We start from the raw sequence: 22,028 nt of genomic DNA, 5'->3' as shown, positions 1-22,028 counted from the left end.
CTCAAGTCTTCCTAGAAGTCTCTCAAAATCATTGATCTAATGATACAGAAAGGCACGTTTCTATGAGTCAAAGCAACCAAACTAGAACCAAAGTGCTGTAATGTTTGTGCAAGGGCTTTTCTGAGGGCAACAAAAGTGACATCCGAAATAATTCCGAAGCACTACTGTAAATGAAGCCTCAGCATTAATGTCTTCATGCTCCTGTAACTCTGCCTTCCTCTGCCCATGAATTCATTCACCTACACACAGTACAGCTACCTAAACACCACTGAAATTCATGAACACTACTATTCCTCCAGACCTGTACTGGGCAGTTTTACAAGTTGCTGAACTACATTTGCCAAGCTCAAGCTAAAGCACTTATTTTAGATACTGTTGTTAGAAACCGTTGTGTGACACCTACTTTCACACTGGAACAGCAAGAGTTTAAGCGGAGCAAGTCTAAAGCACCCTAAATCATTACCTCCGTCTTCCTGGGGTTTGTTTTTGAAGTACCTTGTGCTATGAGGCAGCAAGATGCTATTTCCCCCATTACACAGCTGCCCAGTTGATACTTAGGACTTGCTCAGTGTTGCAGAGGATAGTTGAGTTCAACCCAAATTACTCTATGGCCCAAACTCTGAGGTGTAGTGATATTACATATTTGTAACCAGGCATCACAAGGTTGAAATCCTTTTGCCAGGAGGTTGGAAATGACCTTTTTAAGAAGGGTTTCATGCTTCAGATACATTTATTTCCATGAACAGTCACAAGCTGTTACCTGTAATTCAGGGATGTTGGAATTAGCTACTGCTCTGCAGAGTGAACGCTAATGCTGCTGAGATGGCCATGCTTAGCAGCCACATTAGTGCACTGGGCTGGCTTTTGAGTCCTGAGCTAGAGGTACGCATATGAAATAATCCACAGAGAAGCACACGCTGTTTTAGAAGAGGTCGTATAAACTGCATTGCATACACACATGCATGCATGCAATAAATAGCTCCTGCAGCTGGATGACCCTGTCTGTAGCAGAATACCAGGCTCTTCTGACCAGCCAGTGCAAACACAACATCCTCAGCCTCCTGGCCTCGCTTTAAACTAAACCTTAAAGCATTCTGTTGGTCTATAAAAGAAGAACGCAGCATCTAACACCTAGGAGTTATTGATCGCTTCTTTTAAAGTGGAGGGCCTCTAACCTAGTGGCTAATACAGCACCTGGAAAACTCTCTGCCACGTAATGTCAGAGGCAGCTGCCTAACCTGTGGGGATGTCACTGGCTTGCCTGCAGTGAATATTAACCACTCATCAAGTCACAAACAGCAACAGACAATTTCGATTAAAAAGACCCCGCAGAACAAGAATCTATGGATCCCTTTAAACCCAGTACCTCTGTGAAACAGCACTTGTTGACCCAGAAAGGAAAGTGTTTAAAACCTCATAGAACTCCCATGTAACATCCCCTTTCCCCAAGGCTGAAATTCCAGCCTGACAAGCCTGGAAAAGGTACCTTTTAACTAGGGCAAATCAGCTTTCCCTCTTAACATCCTATATGACATCTGTCATGCCATCTGATGACCTGCAAGTAACGTAGAGAAATTAACGTCTATACCTCTGAGTTTCTTTCCTCATTACCAAAGAAAATCCAGCATCCTTCTCCATCTCTACCCTTTTCACCTGTGAAACTCAGAATACTCTCCTGCAAAAACTATTCCCTATGTGTAAAGTCACAAATACCCTGCACATAATTGGGCTCTGAAAATTTATAGGGAATAGAAATAGCAGCCAGTGTTATAATAACTGGGCTCAAACTTGAATGGTCTCCTATGGGTACTGTGAAAACCTTCCTGAATTTACAGTGCCTTAGAAATGACAGTGGGTAGAGGGAAGAGTACCCTCTATAGAACAGATTCATAAAGGAGCCTATGTTTTAAAGTTTAATTCTTAATCATCTGGAAACTGAATTAGCACATGCTGCTGGAGATTAGCTGTCATTTATAAAGATACTATCAGGACTTAAAATGCAAGGAAATACAAGGTATGAATTGTCTTCCTTTAAATTAGCTCAAAAAACATCGAAAGAGGACGTTTCCATTAAAAAGGCACCTTTTGCTATTAGTGGAGAATTCAGACATGCACCAAGCTTGCCAGGTATCATTTAGTTTTCCTCCTAAAGAGCAAGTTGCAATTTGCTTCCATAAAAGTAAAGTTACAGGCTTGGGGGGAGATGATCATCAGTTTGCACAAGCTTCCTTTGTTAGGTCTCCTGATTACTTACCCTTTACAGAGCACTAAGAAATAGAGCTGCTCTATTGGGTGGGTCTTGTCTTTCTTAGGGAAAGACTTCATCTGCCTCTCAATTACTGCATCAAGCTTTAAGCTCCCCGAAGGCAAAACTTTCTCTGTGTTGGAAGGGACCTTAAAGCTCCTCCAGCTCCAACCCCTGCCATGGGCAGGGACACCTTCCACTGGAGCAGCTTGCTCCAAGCCCCTGTGTCCAACCTGGCCTTGAACACTGCCAGGGATAGGGCAGCCACAGCTTCTCTGGGCACCCTGTGCCAGCGCCTCAGCACCCTCACAGGGAAGAGCTTCTGCCTAAGAGCTCATCTCAGTCTCCCCTCTGGCAGGTTCAAGCTTAAGCCTACTCCATGCTCCTGGACCATATTTCAGCCTCATGTGAATTACTACAAAGGCTAACTCACAAGGTCGCCTCAGCTTTAACTTGGCATTAGATAACTGAGCAGCAGGGAACAGGGAAACTTCCTGCTTTAAATTAAACACCTTCCTTTGGTCTCCAAGCCTGCATTATGCCAGCCAAGAGACATGCACAGAGAGCACATTCCTCAGGACAGGAGTAATTTTTGACTCTTCATGGTAAAGATTGAAGCACTATGCTATTAAACAGAGAGAAGAATGCCAACATTTGGGCACAATATGGTTTGGTCAATGCTGTGGTACCTGCTTTTGAAGGTGAACAACACTCCAGGCATTCAGCTTCTCAACCTCCAAATGACAGCCTCTACATCCCATTATCCTCCTGAAGTCTCATAGCAATTTACAGCCCAAGGCAAGGAAAAAAGTTACCCTCAAGACTTACGGATCCTACACAAAGGGCTCTGGGCTTGGGAAGGGTCCCTAGAGCCTGCTACTTTCATACAGCTAGTACCTTAATAGAAGCTGCTGACAAGTACCTATATTTTGCCCCCAGCAGCAGCTGGAGAAATCAATGGCTTCTTTAACTTTCTTTTCCTTTTTGCTTCCTTTTGGATAACAGCCGTTTGGCAGAACAGAGGCGAGGGATGGGATTTTCTCCAGGATCACGACCCGGAGCTGATGAAAGAAGAAAAACGGGAAGAAGTGGAGAAGGAGATCAGAGTGCAGGTGTGCTTACAATAGTCCAAGGACACTAATAATGTGCATTGCCTGTGTATCTCTCTCTACAGCTGTAAGAACTGGCCCTGGCATAGACCTTAGCTCCTTCTGGAGCCCCAGAGATCTGTTCTTTGCTTTAATGCTTGTTTAGCTGATCATTTGACTGAGGTGTGACGGCAGAACAGCAGGCCTAGGTTAAACTCTGTCTCTCTGATAGGTTGATGCATTGATGCGGCAGAAACTGGAGAATCTCAAGCTGGCTGTGGATGGAGAGAAGAGTTCCAAACCCAAGAAAGGGAAAAAGAGTGATCAGGTAAGAGCAGCAAGTTGAGAGAATTCAGAGTCTATCTCAATTCTCTGCCCTGTATTCAGTGCAAACCCCAGATGCCAGTGTCATAATACACACCCTAAACATTCACTGAATCTCAAGTCAGAACCATTTAAAAGTCTTTTTCCAGGGCCTTTTCCTTTAGCCATTATTATTCCTTAACCTTTACAAACATTGAGTAGGACAAACTGAACTGTTCCAGACATAAATCATTGCAAAATAGATCAGATTTTCAAGAGGGATACACACCCTATTGAAATCCTGTAATGCAGTCAAACAGGAAAAACCAAGCAATCCCTCTCTTGGAGGTGACATGTTCCGATTAATACAGTTTTCCAAGGAAGGCACAGATCTGGGCGCCAGGAATTTTTCCAGCTGCTGAACTGATTAACACACAGCAAAATAATGCACTTTGAATGCTTTGTGTAACCTTTCATTTATCCATACAACATATAGATCACCTACAGCAGGTACACGTTAATTATGTTACTATTTACTATTGAAGGGTTTGGGAACTTACAATTAAGCCAATTAAATATAATGTAGGTCTTTAACCTGTTCTATGAGTTACCCACTGGAACACAGCACATATCATGTTCACATCTATGCACAGAATTCCACAGCTTGTGGTTCCCTAAATTCCTTACCCAAGCATTTAAACTATAGACCATGTCAGTGCAAAATAACTCAGAGCTTACAGACCCCACCATTCAATCAGCAGATGCACTTCAAATCCTCAGGGCAAATAGCGAACCCTAATCTCATGTTGTATTTCATTTCTATAATCCTTTTAGCAAGCAAATACTTGCTGTTGCTGTACTTCTGCTCAAATTATCTCTAAAAATGCTCTTTCATCTGACAGGGGCAATTTAATAACACAAAACTGAAGCAGCTCTGAAAGCAGATACCAACTGGGTTGCTGAGTCCCTTTCAAAAATAGGGAGGCTGAAGATACACAGACAAAACATTGCAACCATCTTCCAAAGTCATCATGGGCAGATGCATTTAGATCAGCTAAACTCTGCCTCAGATTGTCACACTAGAGTTATCAACTGTTATGTTAGGAGTTGTTTGAGGTTTTTTAACTTTGAAGATAGGATTGGAATAGTTTGGGTGGAGGGAGGTTATTTAACTCTTGTTTCTCCCAACTTGCGCCAGTAGCCTGAGTGAACAAGGTGGGAAAAGACAGGGGGAAAAGTACTAATTGAGTAATACAAGTTCCCTAAAGACTTTTCCCGGGGGGGGACACGACACGGATGCAACCAAGCAGTTGCCTGGGGTGGGGAATGGAAGGAGGTATGCGGTTTTAGTCAAAACACATCTTCCTCGTGCAGAACCATTTGAATTTGGCATTGGCAAAGGCTTTATTTCTAATTAGTATTTGCAGAAATACCCCAGTCCATAAACCAGCGCATACCTCTGCACACAGCCTTCAGATCTGCTGTATGAAAATCTGACCTCTATAACCAGAATCATACGAACTGGAAAGTTTTAGAAGCAGCTTGTTTGTTACTCAGCAGAAATCCTCTAGGTTCTCAAGGCATGTGTTACCCATACCTCTGCCCCCAAATACAAGCGCAAGTAACAGTGGGTTTGGGTTCTCATTGTAGCCATGAACAAGTCTGGAGCACAATGTAAAAGCATTCTCAGTAGGATTCAACTTTTTTCAGCTAAATCAAACCTTATCTGCACTGTCAGTGGGCAGCAAGGGTCATTTCTTTAAGTGAACTCTTATAACTGGAATTTTCTGTCTAGGGACAGTTCCCCCAGCTTCTCAACGCTACATTTGGCCATGCCCTGTGTGCTAAGGAGGGATTTCTTATCCTTTCTTTGTAGAAAGACACCACAATAGAACTGCAGTGCTTTTTGTTGTCAGGGAACACTCTAGTGGACCCCTTCCACTAGGGCAGGTTGCTCCAAGCCCGTGTCCAACCTGGCCTTGAACACTGCCAGGGATGGGGCAGCCACAGCTTCTCTGGGCACCCTGTGCCAGCGCCTCAGCACCCTCACAGGGAAGAGCTTCTGCCTTCTATCGAACCTGAACAGAAGGTCTAAGTCCTAAAAAAAAGTCCTAAGTGTCTAAAAAGTTGGTGGCATCCTCGTCTCAGTGCAATCTTTTTACTGATACATTATTCTGAGTCCTTCCCTTTCTGCTGACAGCCCGACCTCAGCACAACCCACCAGCTTTACAAGTATTTTGTCTAGATGGATGCCATGTACCCACCATAGTATGCACAGGATTTAGCAGCCAATGGTGCTTTCTGTGGGAATCTGCAGCCACGTAAACCACAACAGACCTAGCTTCTTTAAACTGGGTTTCCACCCAGCATCAGAGCTGGCAGATAAGCTCTCTGCAGTTACTGACCTGGAAGTTATGTTTAAGTGCTTATCAGAGTGCTTTTTATTAAGCCCATTGTGCCTCTTTTCCTGCTCTGCTCCCCCAAGGGTTTGTTTCCCATCCAAGCGCAGGTAAAGCATCCCATTGCAAGTGAGCACACCACACATACACAAAGGCATGGTCAGCACTGGGGGAGAAAAACAGAAAGAGGGGACATAGGAACCTAAGTGTGTAAATAGGCCTTGGTAACATCTCAGTACAGCTTTGGGTATCAATGATGCAGTTGGGCAGAAGCAAAGAAAAACCACAAAAGCAAAGCGATGACAAGAATATCAACCCTAGTATAAAGACCTGATAAGAGCAAAGCCACAATGAATAAAGCCCAAAGACAGGCTGGGTCAAAACTGAGGAAAGGCTGGCAGTGACTCAGAACTGCTGTTGGATTTTCTGTATCTGATGGAGATTAGTATCCAGAGCTCTCAGCCGGCTGTAAGCTGTAACCTCTTTGGATGCTGCAGCTAAATCCAGCAGGGATCACAGCTCAGAGCTCCTCATTTAGTGAGAGCTTAATAATTAGTGGGAACATAGAATCATAGAATGGTCTGGGTTGGAAAGGACCTAATGATCACCCAGTTTTCCAACCCTCTGCCATGGGCAGAGACACATTGCACTAGACCAGGCTGCTCCAAGCCCCATCCAACCTGAATGGAGCATTCACAACTTTCTAGAGCAACCTGTTCCAACATCTTTGTCCCAGGACTTTTTCTGTACAAGTATCAGAAGCTGCTGTCTTTATCTTGGCATTGCAGTAAAGACTTAAACCAAAGCAGGTGCATCCACAAGCACCACACATGATCCAAGGAATCCACTCACTTCACACACTGCTGCTTACACACTACCATTTCATAAAGCCACAGGAGCACTTTCCTCTTGGTACCTTCCCACAGACCTGGTGGCAGTAGCTGCTCACAGCTGATGGCAGCAGGACTCAGCTCCTGCAGTTCCAACGTGGAACAGTTCCCTCAATGAGATATTTTGGCTACCCTGTGCTTTCTGGTGCCAGAGACACTGCTCTGGAGTCCGGTCTGAAATGAGGTCCGTGTTTGCTCATAGCAACCTCTGAGCTACTCAAACCATTTTCATGAGCCTACCCAGTAAGACGAGATACTACACTGAGCACAGAAGTCAGTCTGCTGTCATCTGCCAACTAATAGCTAATACAGTTCACTACATGTGACTTACCCAAAGCAGAAAATAACCAAGTGAATGGATGGCTACACAGAAGCTAGGCTGGCGTTTCGGAGACAGAAACAAGGAGATTTCCATTATAAATGATGAACGTGTTCACATTCATTAAACATTATCATTTTCTAAATAAAAGCCGTTCCCAATAAGGCATTTTGGAGGAGAGCCATTGTCTACAATTCAGAGTTCCCCTTATGGCATCTCAGTGTTTGCCAAATTCCCCATAAATGCCATTTATGTTAATTAGGAAAACACATTTTCCCCCTGCATAGGTCATTTTTGTGTTGCTCTTGAGTTACTTTATTGGTGAAGCTGCCTTGAGGACAATACCAGTTGGACAATAAATTCAACATATGTTTAGTGTCTTTATATAGGTAGAAATGAGCTTTTCTTCCAGGCAGACCCCATGATATGTAATTTCTAGCTTGTTGGGAGAAAGCTAAAGAGGCAAAGCTGGAGAACAGCAGAAATAAACCACTGACAGTCTATTTCCTCAGTTGTTAAACCAGCATGGCATATGCTTTGTTCTTCCCATTCCTTTGCTGCAAAACAAAGCCCCACTGGTGCATTCTAATGAGTATTTACTGCCAAGCTTATTTATGTAGAGAAACCTGAGGTGTAGTTCTGCAGATAGGGTTGTTGGCTTTATTCCCATCCAAAACATAACAACATCCCTATTTCCCTGTTAGCTTATCCATATAGTTCTGGGGTTAGTTTGGCTTTTCATCCAGATGATGTCTGTTGCATTGAAAACAGTAACAGCCACCAACCCATTCACATTGTGATGTCCTTGGAAACTTGATGTGTGTGAACACTGCTCATCCATTCTAGGAAGACAAACACAAAAGAAACCAACACCAAAACCCCCCGGCATTTTCCAGAGGATGGGATAGGATTCTTTAACTCAACAACACAGCCTCTAGAGCTCTGCAGAGCTTAAATGTAAGCCATGGAAGTAATCCCATGGTGCACTAACACTGCTGTGTAAATATTTCCAATGAAGTAATCCTAAAGTGCTTTGCAGAACTGAAGTATGGACACGAGTGGTGGGCACTAACATGGATTAATGATGCCCTCTCCACAACTAATTATCCCTAACTGCATTTATGGCTTGTGAGCTGTAATTAATGGAGGAGCCTGACATTACTGATTCACCTCTTTCTTATTTCTGTTTTCCATGGGCTTTTTGCAGTAGGTAGAAAAACGAGACACAAGTCAGAATCTTCCTGTAGCTTAAGCATGGTGAAAACATCAGACAGGAATATATTCAGATAGATATAATAACCAGATAGCTATAGATAGGAACATCTCTTGTGCTTTTGTAAATGGGGATATAACTTCCTTTCCCTTTAGGCATTCAAGGATACAATTTTTCCCTTCGGGTTCCTTCAGTGACAAAGGCCATATTCAAACACAAGCATTTGAGTCTGGCCCTCACTTTGCTTCAATACATTCAAAACAACATCTCTGTGCTAAGGTCGCTAATTCCTGTCTGTTTTTGTGGTCCTCAGAAGAAAACAACCACAAGGAAGAAGGTATCTGAGCTGGAAGAAGATCTAACTCCTGACAGGTAAAGAGAGGACCTGCTTACTTGAGACTGAGTGCATCCTTTTTGCATTAGATATACTATCAACCCATTCAATTTCTAATTACACCAAGTGCATCTCAACACTGCTATGCTTAACAGCATCAGGAACTTTATGATACATAAAACCTCTTTACTAACAGTTATAAATATGCATAGAAAGCCTAGATGGTAAAACCCCCACTTTTACAAACACATATGCTTTACCTAAAACCATTTTTGCATTCCCAGTGAACACAGCAACCTACACACAGCCCCTTCCTGACCAACAGCTTTACAGCATGACACATAACAGGCCAACAGAACACTGCTTTCATGCTCCATAGCACAGGTCCTGGTTTTCCCCAACTTCAACAGTGCACACAGATTAAGATCCCCGTTGTGCAACACCACACCACTAGGGCCAGTCACCATCAGCTTCAGTCAGGTTAATTCCAGTATGCGAAGGTAAGCACATGCAACATTTAGGTGGGGTGTAGGCCCCATTTACCTGTTTCTCATCATCTCTGCAGGTGCAAAAGCACCGAGCAGCTCTGTCGAGTGTCAGATTTTCCATTCCAGCTGAAACCTGATAAGGGAGGCTGTAGACAGGCCCCCTGTACTCCATAAATCACCCTTCATGTACATACCATAAATCTTATTTATTATAGAATCATAGGATGGTTTAGGTTGGAAGGGACCTTAAAGCTCTTCCAGTTCTAACCCCTGCCATGGGCAGGGACACCTTCCACTGGAGCAGCTTGCTCCAAGCCCCTGTGTCCAACCTGGCCTTGAACACTGCCAGGGATGGGGCAGCCACAGCTTCTCTGGGCACCCTGTGCCAGCGCCTCAGCACCCTCACAGGGAAGAGCTTCTGCCTAAGAGCTCATCTCAGTCTCCCCTCTGGCAGGTTAAAGCCATTCCCCTTGTCCTGTCCCTACCGGCCCTTGTCCAAAGCCCCTCTCCAGGTTTCCTGTAGCCCCTTTAGGCACTGGAGCTGCTCCTTAGAGCAGGTCCCTTAAGAAGCGTTCTTCTCTCCAGGCTGAACCAGCCCAGGTCTCTCAGCCTCATCAGTTAAGAGTTAGAGTAAAATCATAGGATAGTTCAGGTTAAGATCATCCAGTTCCAACCCCCTGCCAGAGTAGACCTGGCAATTCCTTGTGCACCTTTGCTCTTTCAAGCACCCCTATTTTATTTGAAGGATTTGAGTGGGGTTTTTTTGTGACACTACATTTTCAGTGATGTGCATTTCAGCGTGATGGATTCACTGACAATCCGCTATTCTTCACCTGTACACATAACACAAACACAGAGATAGCACCACTGGGACCTGCTGACCCAACAGCAGTGCACAGCAGAAGCAGACCCAGCTCCCAAGAGAGCAGCATTAAGACAAACACCCTCAATCACTGCAGGGGGAAGCACACGGGATTCACTCCACAAATCCATTTTTACAGGACGTGCTCAGCAAGACCTGGACTAGATCATTTAGGGGGCTGGTACTACACAGGCAGTGATCTCTCTACCTACTTGAAAATAAAGAACCTCTCCAAGCAAATATTTAGAGTAAATGTGTCATAGATTATAACAGAGCATGACCTCTCCTACAAAAACAGCACCAAAGTCTAACAAGGGCACATATATTCTGCACTTATAAAATCACTCGCGCACATACCTGCTTCTTTACATATAAACTTAATACAACACACAGCCTTTTAAGAACACAAACTTTGTAGTAGTGGCCTTAAGTCAGAGTTTATCTGGCATTTTGGCTCCATGGGCTGCTCTTCCCTGCTGAGCAGGGAAGGAGGAAGCATTACAGAAATAACCAAGAGAAGCTGAAGTTCAGCTTGGTTTTGGCATGGAGAACAGGGCGCAAGGGGCTTCAGTCAACAAAGACTGATCACATCACACTTACTTGGAGGAGGCTCAGGGCAGGCATCATTAAGCTTGCACAGTAAAAATAATAAGACAGGAAAAGTAGAAGTCATGCTCCCAACGGAAGTGTCAGGTTAGTCCCACTCTACCTTCTGCTTGCTTTATGGTGCATACTCAACGTAAATCACTGAGAACAAGAGTCAGAGAGGCAAAAATCAACGCTGTTGAAGGTGAGTTCCCATTTGTATTTGCTTATTACTGCTCCTATACTAATTGTGCAACTAACACTGCATAAACATGAAACTCACCAGCTGAAGAAGGCCGCAGGCCTCAAATTAGATATATTTTATTAGCCAGCTGAGAGTCCCTGTTGAATATTTTTGTTGTAGCCGTACCAGAACATCCCAATTAAGATAGATGACAAAGGCAAAAAAAAGGGAAGAGGATGTGCGAAGTGCATAGTGAAAGACCTATAAAAGTTCAAATCAGTATTGCTTATGCTAACAATATAGGAGTTTCCACTAGGCTTATTCATTTTATATAATCCTTGAAGCAGTATCCATCTGTAGAACCTAGTGCCAAAAATGTCATTGAATTTAATACTTAGGTAGAACTCCAAAAGAGAGAGTGTGGAGAACATCCACACCTATAGACAACCAGGTACAAGTTTAAGTGTATTAAATCCTCAATTACTGGGAGGTATTTCCAGTCACTAATGGAGATAGGAAAAAACTCTTCCACTGGAGAAGTTGTGCCTATTTCCAGTGTGTTTTCCCCCTGATTCTCCTCTGGCCACCATGATCCTGACACTGCAGTAGGTGGACCACTGGTTGCTCTGATCAAGTCATTCCTATCATGTTCCTGACAAGATGAGACTGTCTATTGCAAACAGAATAAATTCCAAGAAGAATTAATGAATTACTACTAATTGGAGAGTTAAGTGAAGAGCTATAGTAGTGCTAGGATTGCCATTACTGTATCATTTAAAAATAATCTGCCAGTAATTGATATTAATGAACAAGTCTATTACACAAGTCATAACTGATCCTGCATCACCTGGAAGTGGGTAATGGAATCAGTATGAGAGGGAGCCATGTGGTGTGTGAGGCACCGAGATTCCTTGCCATAATGCAGAAAGCTGTACTTATTGGTTTCATATTAATGGCACTAATCACCTTTACCTCTGAGCTACAGAATGCATTTATAAAGCTGAGGAAACATAACTCTCAAGCTAGTTCAGTTACTGAAGGACTGAGCTTTTACTGACAGCACCCTGGGATTTCTGAGCGATGTCTCTTGTCCATAGGACCATCGATTCTCTGTACAAGGAACTGGTGGAAGAAGGATTACTGATTAAAGCCAAGACCGTGAATCTCTCAGATTATGTTGGTAAAGTACATATATTACAGCTCACATGGTGTTTAATCCTACCAAACCTCCAGCCATTCAATGTTCACTGACCCCTGTTCCCAGTCAAGAGGGAGCTCAAGAGTAATTACACTTCCAGGACTTTCAAACTTGAATATCTGTGCAGATTAAACCTGTTTCTGCAGGGTGTCTGTTACCTTCCACTTCTGCTACTGAAACCAAGGGCCTCTTAGTAAAGCTGATGCTTAGCTCCAAACACTAACACCTGGAAGCCTTGAATGGCTTTGTCTGTCACAAGCCACTCTGAGGTGGAACCAGGACATCCTTTAGGCAGCACTAGCCAGGCATTGGCCTTCAGCATGAGTCTGGTCAGCAGAGAAGGCTCACCCCCTTACCTTTACCTCCCTGCCTGCCCATCAACTTTGAGCAGTGCTTTGAGGCATATCTGGCCCTTGATTTAAGATGTGCCTCTGCCTAGTTCTGCATTTCATAGTCCTCTTGCTCAGTTTCTGTTACCTGCAGCTGCAGTCAGACACGCTTGTCTATGCTTTACACAGGGGGTGGAACCAAACCACTCTATTGGAGGCTGAATTAACAAGTATTCTGCCCATTTTATGCTCATTAAAAGATCATGAAGCAAAGTAATGGAAAGTTTCCATCATTCCTTTGCTCACCCAACCAGGCTGCGTTTGTCTAACAAACACTCCCTGCCACGGATGTTTTTAAAGCACATCTTGGCCAGTGGATAATGATTAACAGATGGTAACATCAATCTTGGAAACAGGCTGAGGTGGCTTTGGGCTATCTTCCCTTGACCCTGAAGTTTGAAGCTGTGGCTCTTCTGCAATCCTCAACTGCTCAGCTCTTACAGGGCTGAAGCCTAAGGAAGGTCACTTCCATCCCAGTTCCTGGCAAAAGGACAGAGTGGAATTGTGCTACACAGCAAGTAAAGGCACTGAAATGTCCCCCCTCTATGACAAACCGACATCACTGAACTAATTTTCTTGGTGACCTTATCTAAATTAGTCAGCGAGTATCCACCATGATTTATGTTCAGTTGCAATTAAACCCTTTGATGCCTTCTAATTAAATCTGTGAAGATTAATTCCTATCTGGTTCTTTTGATTTCTCCTTAAATAAAATATAAAACCTGAAATGAATTCTGTTCTTCAGAGGGGAGGGGGCAGTTGCACCAGGGCTTGGCTGCCTTTTTGCCCCCAAATTACAACTCCCCTTTCTCTCTTAACCATTGCTAACTTACCCCTGCTCCAAAAAGCTCCAGCGCTCTCCCTTTTTCATTCCAATAAAACTCATTCTTTTTCAATATATTCACCATAATGACATGCAATTGATGCTAAAAAAATGATCACTGACTACATCATCACAACTAGTTTTCCTGCTTGTGGCCCATCCTGCTGAATCTTTGTTCTCTAACATGTCTTGTATATGGACTTTGACAGTGCAAGCAGTGTGATTATGGCTCTGTAACAAGAGCTGAGGCAAGATTCAGTCAGTTCATGTCAGGGATTTTTGGTTGTCTGGGGCTGTTTTGTTTGAAGAAACACAGATGAAGTGCAAAGCAAAGAACCCACCAAATGAGGTGACACACTCCAATGTCCAACACAGCGAGAGGCTGAGATGCGATGCAGTCGGGAGAACGCTTGTTAAATCAGCTTTTCCCCTTTCTAAAATCCTTCTGATGGAGCATGTTTCACTGGGATCCAACCCTGCAGAATCCCAACGCTAGAAATCCTTTGCCAGCGAATGCAATTTATGGGGCTATTAATGATGCTTCTCCACAAAGTTTCTTTCAAAGGTTACTTGAGACCGACAGCTCTGCTGAACCCCTTCCACAGGCTGGAAGGGGAATCCACAATGTGTTTAATTCAGCTTCCTCTGCAGTTCACCTTTCCCAATTGCTCAGGGCCACCTTCCACACCAATATTGCCCTGTTTGAATCCTTGCCCCTGGGTTTGCTGAGAGCACGTTATGTTGGTATTCTAAGGTAGTTTTTCAGGACTCGAGTTATGCTTTCTCTAACAATGCATTGTCACATTTATGAAGCCCACGCTTTCTCCCTACAGGCGAGTACAGCTACCTGGGGACCACACTTCGGCAGGCGGATAAAGAGCCAGTGCCCTCTCTCGCAGATGTCAGACAGCTCATAGCACTGTATGGAATACTGCCATTAGGTAAGAGCACAGCAGAAATTACCAGAGGGCAAAATACAATGGCTTTGCTTCCTGTCAGTAACATGCATTTTTACTGCCTTTGACAAGGCTTGATTAATCGTAATCTAAAGCATTTTGCAGTATAATTGTTTTTCAATTAAGCCTTCTGAGTGAAGACCGCAGCAATTTAATAGTGCATAAAGGAGCTTGCACATGCTATTGTCAGGTATTGCATTTCCAAACCATCTCCGTTTGCATGTTAACAGTTTGTGAATGGCAGCACATAAAAGGAAATCACTGGGGAAAGATAATAGCTAAAACAAGCTCCAGTGATCAAAATTAATCAAGTTAAGGGAAGGGCTAAGGTTGCAATTTACCTTTTACAAGCTGGCTAATGTTACTCAGTACTAAACAACGCAATCGTTTAAGGAATTAGTCTGGATACATTTTGTACATCAGAGGGAACACTTTTAAATGCTTTTGCAGTCTGCATTAAGACTTCGCCAATGCCTAACAAGGCTTTTCTGGGTTGGGTTGCATGCTTTTAATGGAAAAATCTATCCCATATTTTAGTTGGGAATGGCATATGCCAGACTCTAGTGATTGCAAGAAGTGCCTGCCTGTCTCAAGGGCCTCTACCCATACTTCACTTGCATCCTTTGCCATTCCTGATTGGCTTTCAGGGAGGTTTTAATTCGGCATATCCTCCCCCAGGCTGTGCCATTGCCTGCTGAGCCCCTTTATAGGGCAAACTAACAGACATGTTATTTTTGCCATTCTGGCAAATGGAGCAAAGCTGACACCGAGCTTCTGCTTTCCCCTCCCCTTTGCACGCTTCCCAGACAGACCTGTGCTCAGGCTGGTCTCTGTACATGCTCTGAGGCTCTTCTCGGGCGTTTCGTGGCTCTCCCTGTCCCCACAGAGGGCAGGTGCTGCAGAGAGCTCAGTGCAGTAGAGCACAAGGCTGCTTCCTCTCGGTCTCAGGTTGAGCTGTAGGACAGCAGGAGGCTCTATCTGCAGACCGGGTTAACAAACAGGATGCTCCAAGCACCCCTTCCTTCAGCCTATATGAGCTCTTCTTATCTAAAACACTCCCAGCTGGTTTTCGGCTAAACTCTCAGGGGCTGGCTGCAAGTTTGACCATAGTCAGCTGAGAGAGGTCTGCAGTTCTTGCTGTCTGCACTGACTGTAATGTGGTATTTCATATATCACGTAACTCCTCCAAGGTTATGTTTTAATGCTATCTAAACCTACTGAAATCAAGCCTCAAGACACCACCCCGAGGGAGGAGGAAAGAGAATCCATGCATTTTCTGCCATTTAAAATTCCAGGGAGAAGAGCCCCTGGACTTGTTAAACAAACAAGAACTATTTGCTGTAGCATTTTTAAAATGCCTTTGAGTAAAGAAAGCTCTTGCATGAGCCAAAAAGAGGCACAGGAATGGTTTCACCTTTTGGGTGCTACGTTATGGATGACATTTCACTTAATCCATCTCAGAACTAGTTAATCACATAATGGTGTATGTGTGGAAGTAAAAGTTATTCTCATAATAATCACCTGATGGCAAGGAAAGCCCCAGCTTAAATGGCATTGAGAAAATTATAAGCAGCTGAAGGAGAAATAAGAGTAGCCTCTATATTTCATCTTTAAACACAGAGGAGTCTGCTGCTCCCCTCATAATAAATTGATGTGTAATGGGAATAGATTGGTATGGAACCACCAAATATTAACAAAGCCTGGGTGGCTGACAACTTCACTACACCCTGCACAGCCCTGAAATAATGGCATTCATCTTCGCACTCGGTTCATTGTCATTTATTTGGGTTGTTAAAGCATTAGGACACAATAAGCAGTCTGATTGGATTTGAGTTTAGCTGTCTCCTTAACCCAGAGAACTTTTCCAGGCTGAGCCAGAGGCCCCTTCTGCAGCCCAGCACCTTTGGGGCCAGTTTCCCCCACTAGTCCCATAGTCTGATAGACACCAGTCCCAAAGACCTTCAGAAGTGGCAGATGCTCACACACATTCAAATCTGGCTTTGCAACAGCCACCACTGCTCACACAGAATGGTTTTAGGCTTCGAGGCAGTGATGTTACAGAACTACCACCATGTACAGATAACAGCATTTAACATTTCCTACTACCTCCATCTCTAGAGGTTTACTTGTACCTAATTCATAGAAGAACAGAGCTGCAGGGAAGATGAGTTCTATCACCATCAGCCACTTAATTCTTTCTGTGGTCCTGTTTTCACAACACAGATATTTCTTCCAGGCTTTCCCAGGTGATGGACGTATTTCTTACAGCCCAGAATGAATTTACCTGGAGCTGCCACAGGCAGAGATATAGAAATGCTGAGCAGTCATTGCTGCTGGCAGAGCAAGTAAAGCAAAGCAACCCTGGCATTTGCATTTGTTCACCTGAATAAAAGGAAGGGAACAGAAAAGGATCCTCCTCCTCGCAGATAATATTGTACCTGCTCTGCAACATGCAGCTGCTGAGTTCCAAACTGGGGAATACTATTAGCTCCTCTGCAGATGAGCTAACACCACACTCAACAGGCAGACTTAGAGGGCTTATTGGGCTGAGGGAGCCAGGCTGTTTCTGCCTGGAGAAGAGCAGGCTCCCTAAGGGAAGACGTTAGAGCAGCTCCCAGTGGACAGGGCTTAGAGCACCCTGCTCTATGCATCTAATGGAAGATGTCCCTGCTCTAGCAGGGGGTTGGAACTGGACGAGCTTCAAGGTCCCTTCCAACACAAACCAGTCTGGGATGCTATGATCAGCAGTAAAGGGGTTTGGAGTACAGCTAGCCACAGTGACAGGCAGTCAAGTGTCTCCAATGCTCACTGAACAGCAATAACATTTAAGAGGAAAAATTACCCCGAAAAGGCAGCAGTTAAAGGAGATAAAATAAAACACATGTTAACATCTGGTTTCAGAATCACTGACAAACACAGCTCCAACAGACAGTCCCATTAGTTTGTTTGCTTTCAAGATGGGAAGCTGGAAATTGTCAGACAGCAGAAGGAGGGAATTCTCTTTGTCCTATGTGCAACTTGAGTCTATGGCCTTGTCCAGCTGCAGAAAGTGAGGACCTGCTCTCAAAACAGATGCAAAGCTTAAAGCCACAGGTACATCTCTAACCCTGCCTCTGCCTGACAGCTCAGGGAGGGAGCTGACAACTGCTGCGTAACAAAGCGAGTCCCTATGAGGAGCACCAGGGCCTGTACACGTAGCAACCAGCATCAGCTCCTTTACACTTCTCTTATCCTGTGTCCATCCTCAAACATTTATCAGTGAGTTACTGCTCTTTGAGCTCACATAGATTCAGAGCTGGAGTTTGCCCACCAGAAGGTGTAAATAAAGGTGGTCGGGTTGTGCTACAAACAGAGATGTTAACTCAAATGTGGTAACTCCTACAGACCTGAGCTCAAGAGCACTTGTGCTGTATTAGGAAATAATTCACATTATAAATTATTGACAGTGGATGAATCACTCCATTACCTTTATGACAGACTTAAATTAAATCAATCATAACGCCATATGACTTTGTACAGGTTCCCAAATAGTCCATGAGAAGACTCCTTTGGTGAAAGCCTTGTTACTAGCTGGACCTGCTGGTGTTGGGAAGAAGATGTTGGTCCATGCCATCTGCACAGAAACAGGTGCCAACCTCTTCAATTTATCTGCTTCCAGCATTACTGGGAAGTATCCAGGCAAGAGTGGCCTGCAAATGATGCTTCACATGGTTCTCAAGGTACTGTGTTTCATGTACTTCTCTACGGAGTTAGTTCAGTTCAGCACATCTTCTGTGGAACAAATTGGGCACTGAATCATAGTTCCTCCACACTGAGGAACATGCACACCAGTCACACAAAGGCAAAGCTGCCCCAGGTCCAAAGGACTGCTAACCCAAATAGAAACTCCCTCCCAGCTTTCAAAGCCACGTGCTGACAGCCAATGTGTGCTTTGCTGTAGAGGACTTAATGCCTCTTGAGAAATCACTTGTAGGAGCTGTATTTTTCATGTTAACGTTTGTGCAAGTTTTGCATTACCTTGAATATGAAAAGCATCACAGATAAAGGGAATTCTGCTCTCTGTTTATGTGCACACCAGTCAGGAATGCTTGCCACGCAGCGTTTAATCAGATACTACACTGGGGTGGTCAGATATTTCCTCTCTGGGACTCTTGCTGTAAACCAGCTTTCCCCTATACTGCTCTCTGTTTACCTATCAGCAAGTGTTTCAAAAGAGGGAATCCTAGTTCAGGATTACATTAACAGAAATGTATGAGAAGCCTGGAAATGAAAGAAGGCGTATGAACTGTGAAGGACATAGCCCAAACCCTCCTCAGGAAAACACAGACACTCTCCTGGCAGGATTCCTTCCACATTCTCAGTGCTCAGTGTTTCTGCTAAGGAAGGAAGCTGGTAAACATTTCCAGACAGAATCCTCTTGGAAAGATAAAATGCAATACATACACTAGAAAAAGCCAAGTAAAATAGCTTTGCAGTGCCACTAACAGACTGAATTCAAATGGGCTTTCCCTGGGATGCGTTATCAGATGTACTGTATTAAATGCAGCATTGCAGCGGGTTTGTGACAGGTGCCTCCATCCATGGAAAACCAGGAAAGTCAGGTTTCACACTGAGAAGCAAAGCAATCCCCAGTCTAGTTGGTCAGAACAGTGCCTAAGTAAAAGCGATGGTGCTGTGATCATGCACCTTTGATGCTGCAACACTAACACTAGGTCTAGCACTCCCTGACACAAGCTAGTGCCATTAGACTGAGCTAATACTCCTTCTCCTCTCTGCACATTTCACCCTACTCCACTTAGTTTCTCTACCTCCATCAGTAGCAAAGCACATGTCTGGCTGCAGGCACAGTGCACACACCATCCTTCCCATCATCTAGTCCATGCTATAGCACAAGGCCTTTAAACACCGGAGAAAAGAGGGCAGCATTTTTACTCCTATAGGAATGTTCCAGATGAAGTTAAGGCTTTTTTATACATGCACATACATACATATAAAATATGTACAATAACTAGAGCATACATAAAATGTGTGTGTACATCTATACACATTAGATATGTAAGTATAGACATACACACACGTATGCACATAAGTTCAGATATAGGTATATAAAACCCCTTACATTTTTCCACATTACCTAAAAGTATGTTGAATTATTACCCAGCACCTCCCCCAGGATTATGAGTCCAAGCTGACCTGTCTACTGTAGCTCTCACAAAAGCAGCAATGAGTTACCAGGATGGAAGTTGCTTGCAATCATGTGGAATAAGGGCTATCCAAGCACTTGCTGATCAAAAGGTGTTCCAACTGCACCAGCAGTGCTGTTTCAAACTCTGCTCCTTTAACCGCAGAGCAAACAGCACAGCACAGTATTTCTTTCCAAGGGATGCATCACTTGCATGCTCATTTCTGTGCGAACTCAGGCTGACACAGCACCAGCCTGCCTTAGCATCATTCACATCAACTGCGTTCAATTTCCTTTCCTAATTCCTTTGGTTGCTTCACCTCTCTGTGCCACCTTTTGTCCCCAGGGCTGAGCCATTGATTTGTGCTGCTGATTTTGACTCAGATTCTGTGGGTTCTCAGAGCCAGGCTGGAAGCAGTCCTCCAGCCACACAGGCTCTCACCTCTGCAGCTGCAACCCGTCTTTATTTGCTCTTAACAGTGCCGAATGTGTCTCATTTTCCCTGTCACTGGGGACTCTGAAGTCCTTGCCACAGTCATCCACTGCCTTTGTCCTACCAACGATTGCTGCTTCTTTACCACATCCAGTGCTCCCATTCAGTATCCTAGTCCTGCACCTGGGATGGAGTAACCCCAACACAACAACACAAAGGGGTCTGGGCTGTAGCCCACCAATTAGACTTTGGAGGAAAGTACTGAGGCTTCTTAAGGTCAGCAAGTTGAATGCAAGTCAACAGCTTGTCAATGCAGCAAGAAGTCAGCCAAATGCTGGCCTCTATAAGCAGGAGTAGAGCCGGCCTCTTACAGCAATTACTGATTCCATCCTAATTGGCACTTATGACACCACAGCCAGACACTGTCCAGTATTTTGCTACCCTGTAACAAGATAGGCACTGACACTATTGTAAGGCTACAGTGTACAGAGGCACATAGAGCAGACATGCCATGAAAGCCAGTGGTATCTTGCCACTGCCATGTATTATTAATGCTCTCGGTCTACTATCTGACACACCATAGTACACCTTGCATGCAGACGGTCACTGAAAGATTCACCACGTCTCCATAATCAGATGCTTCTGGTCATGGTTTTTGCAAACAGCAACTGTGCCTGTTGTCAAGCAAGCTTTCGATCAGCTTTTCACAAGTGCCTTTATATAGAGTTAGTCAAGCGGAATACACTACTTCTACTTATAGTTGTAAGTGAATGACAATGAAACATTCTTATTCTGCTATCTTATGATCCATGTGACCATTGCTAAACACCAAGATTTAATATATAATTACATTTAGTATCTAAGAATTAATGGTGCTGTGATAAAGGTGAAGTAACCTTGCACTTCCAATTACCTATCACATCTGCAAACAGAGTTGCTGTAATGAAAGGAAACTCTGGAGAGCATAAAATGACCATTAGGAAACTTTCTGGCCATGACCGAGCGTTGGCTGCTGGCAGTTGTTTCGTGGGAGACACCCTAAACAAGTGAACAGCAATGGAAAGAAATGGAACTTTAATTTGTTTCAGATGCAAGAGCCAAGTTCTTTCTTTTTCCCCTCCCTTATTTAGGGAGGAGACTTCCAAGAGACATACCAGCCCTGATCCAAAAGGAGAGGCTTGCGTGTTACTCAAAGCAGGCGTTTTAAATGTCATACAGAGGAAATGACTTCTCATACTAGGACAGGAAAACACCAACGTTTCAATCTCCTATTCAAAGGAAATGTAAGGAAGATTAATATCAAATAGGAACGCTATTGGAAAAAGCTGTGAACACCAAGCCTGAGCACTTGTGTTCTCCATAAAGACACAGCACAGCCTGCCAGGTCAGCTCTGCTTTAGGGTAAAGAGAATCTGTCTCTAATGTAGAAGCACTTCCCAGCAGTCCCCAAAACAAAACTCATCCTTCAAGTGTGAGCCAGAATATGCTGGAATATTTCAATCAAACCACATTTTCCATGGACTGAGCCAGCCTGAACTCTCTGCCAGCTTATACCAACCAATGGCTTGGCTTGCCAGTGTTCCCATCAAGGCACGAACCACTGCTATAGTGCAACAGCTTATATAAAACATGCTAATAAAAGGATAATGAAGGATAATAAAGGACAGTGAAAGATGCATAGAAACAAAACTAAATCCAGAAAGGATTGAGGAGAAAAGGGATAATGCGCGACTCCACAACACGAAAGTATGAAAATGCAGGTAGTTCATAAGGCTTAACTCCAAGGCAATAAAAACAACAAGCACTGGCCTTCCATTAGCAACCATAAGGCAGCCATCAGGTTAATCACTACCAGAGGGAGACAACCCCTCTCAGGTCCTTTACCAGAGCAGCAGCAGCACACAGAAAGCACATTGTACAGAAAGCTACACATGGGAACATGTTATTAGTGCAACACTGACCAGGCTGAAAGGTTGGGAAAGAGGTGGCCAGGAGGAAATACCAGCGGAGAAGTCATCTCTGTGTATCAACATCTCAGTTTATGCTGTTTCTACTGAACAAGGGGGTTTAGAGGGCAGCAAGCTGCAGAAATAATCACTGTCACTGTTAGAAGACTCCTCTCAGGCTATTTGATTAT

The 22,028-nt window shown here is 44.0% G+C and overlaps 1 protein-coding gene across 1 annotated transcript in view; it reads left to right on the top strand.

Moving 5' to 3' along the window:
* Nucleotides 1-22,028, top strand: part of DRC11 (dynein regulatory complex subunit 11) — a gene marked incomplete at both ends in the record, with an annotated part of 93,075 nt that overhangs the window by 56,430 nt on the left and 14,617 nt on the right. The window contains 6 exons of the mRNA XM_080632072.1: nt 3,251-3,357; nt 3,566-3,661; nt 8,771-8,829; nt 12,008-12,090; nt 14,154-14,261; nt 17,796-17,995. Of these exons, the coding sequence (XP_080488198.1) occupies nt 3,251-3,357; nt 3,566-3,661; nt 8,771-8,829; nt 12,008-12,090; nt 14,154-14,261; nt 17,796-17,995 (653 nt within the window). The remainder of the gene's footprint in view (nt 1-3,250; nt 3,358-3,565; nt 3,662-8,770; nt 8,830-12,007; nt 12,091-14,153; nt 14,262-17,795; nt 17,996-22,028) is intronic.

This window comes from Psittacula echo (genome assembly GCF_963264785.1).
Source record: "Psittacula echo genome assembly, chromosome: 20".
NCBI lineage: Eukaryota > Metazoa > Chordata > Aves > Psittaciformes > Psittacidae > Psittacula > Psittacula echo.
Note: the sequence above shows the minus strand (reverse complement) of the source record. Positions and strands in the feature narration are given on the sequence as shown.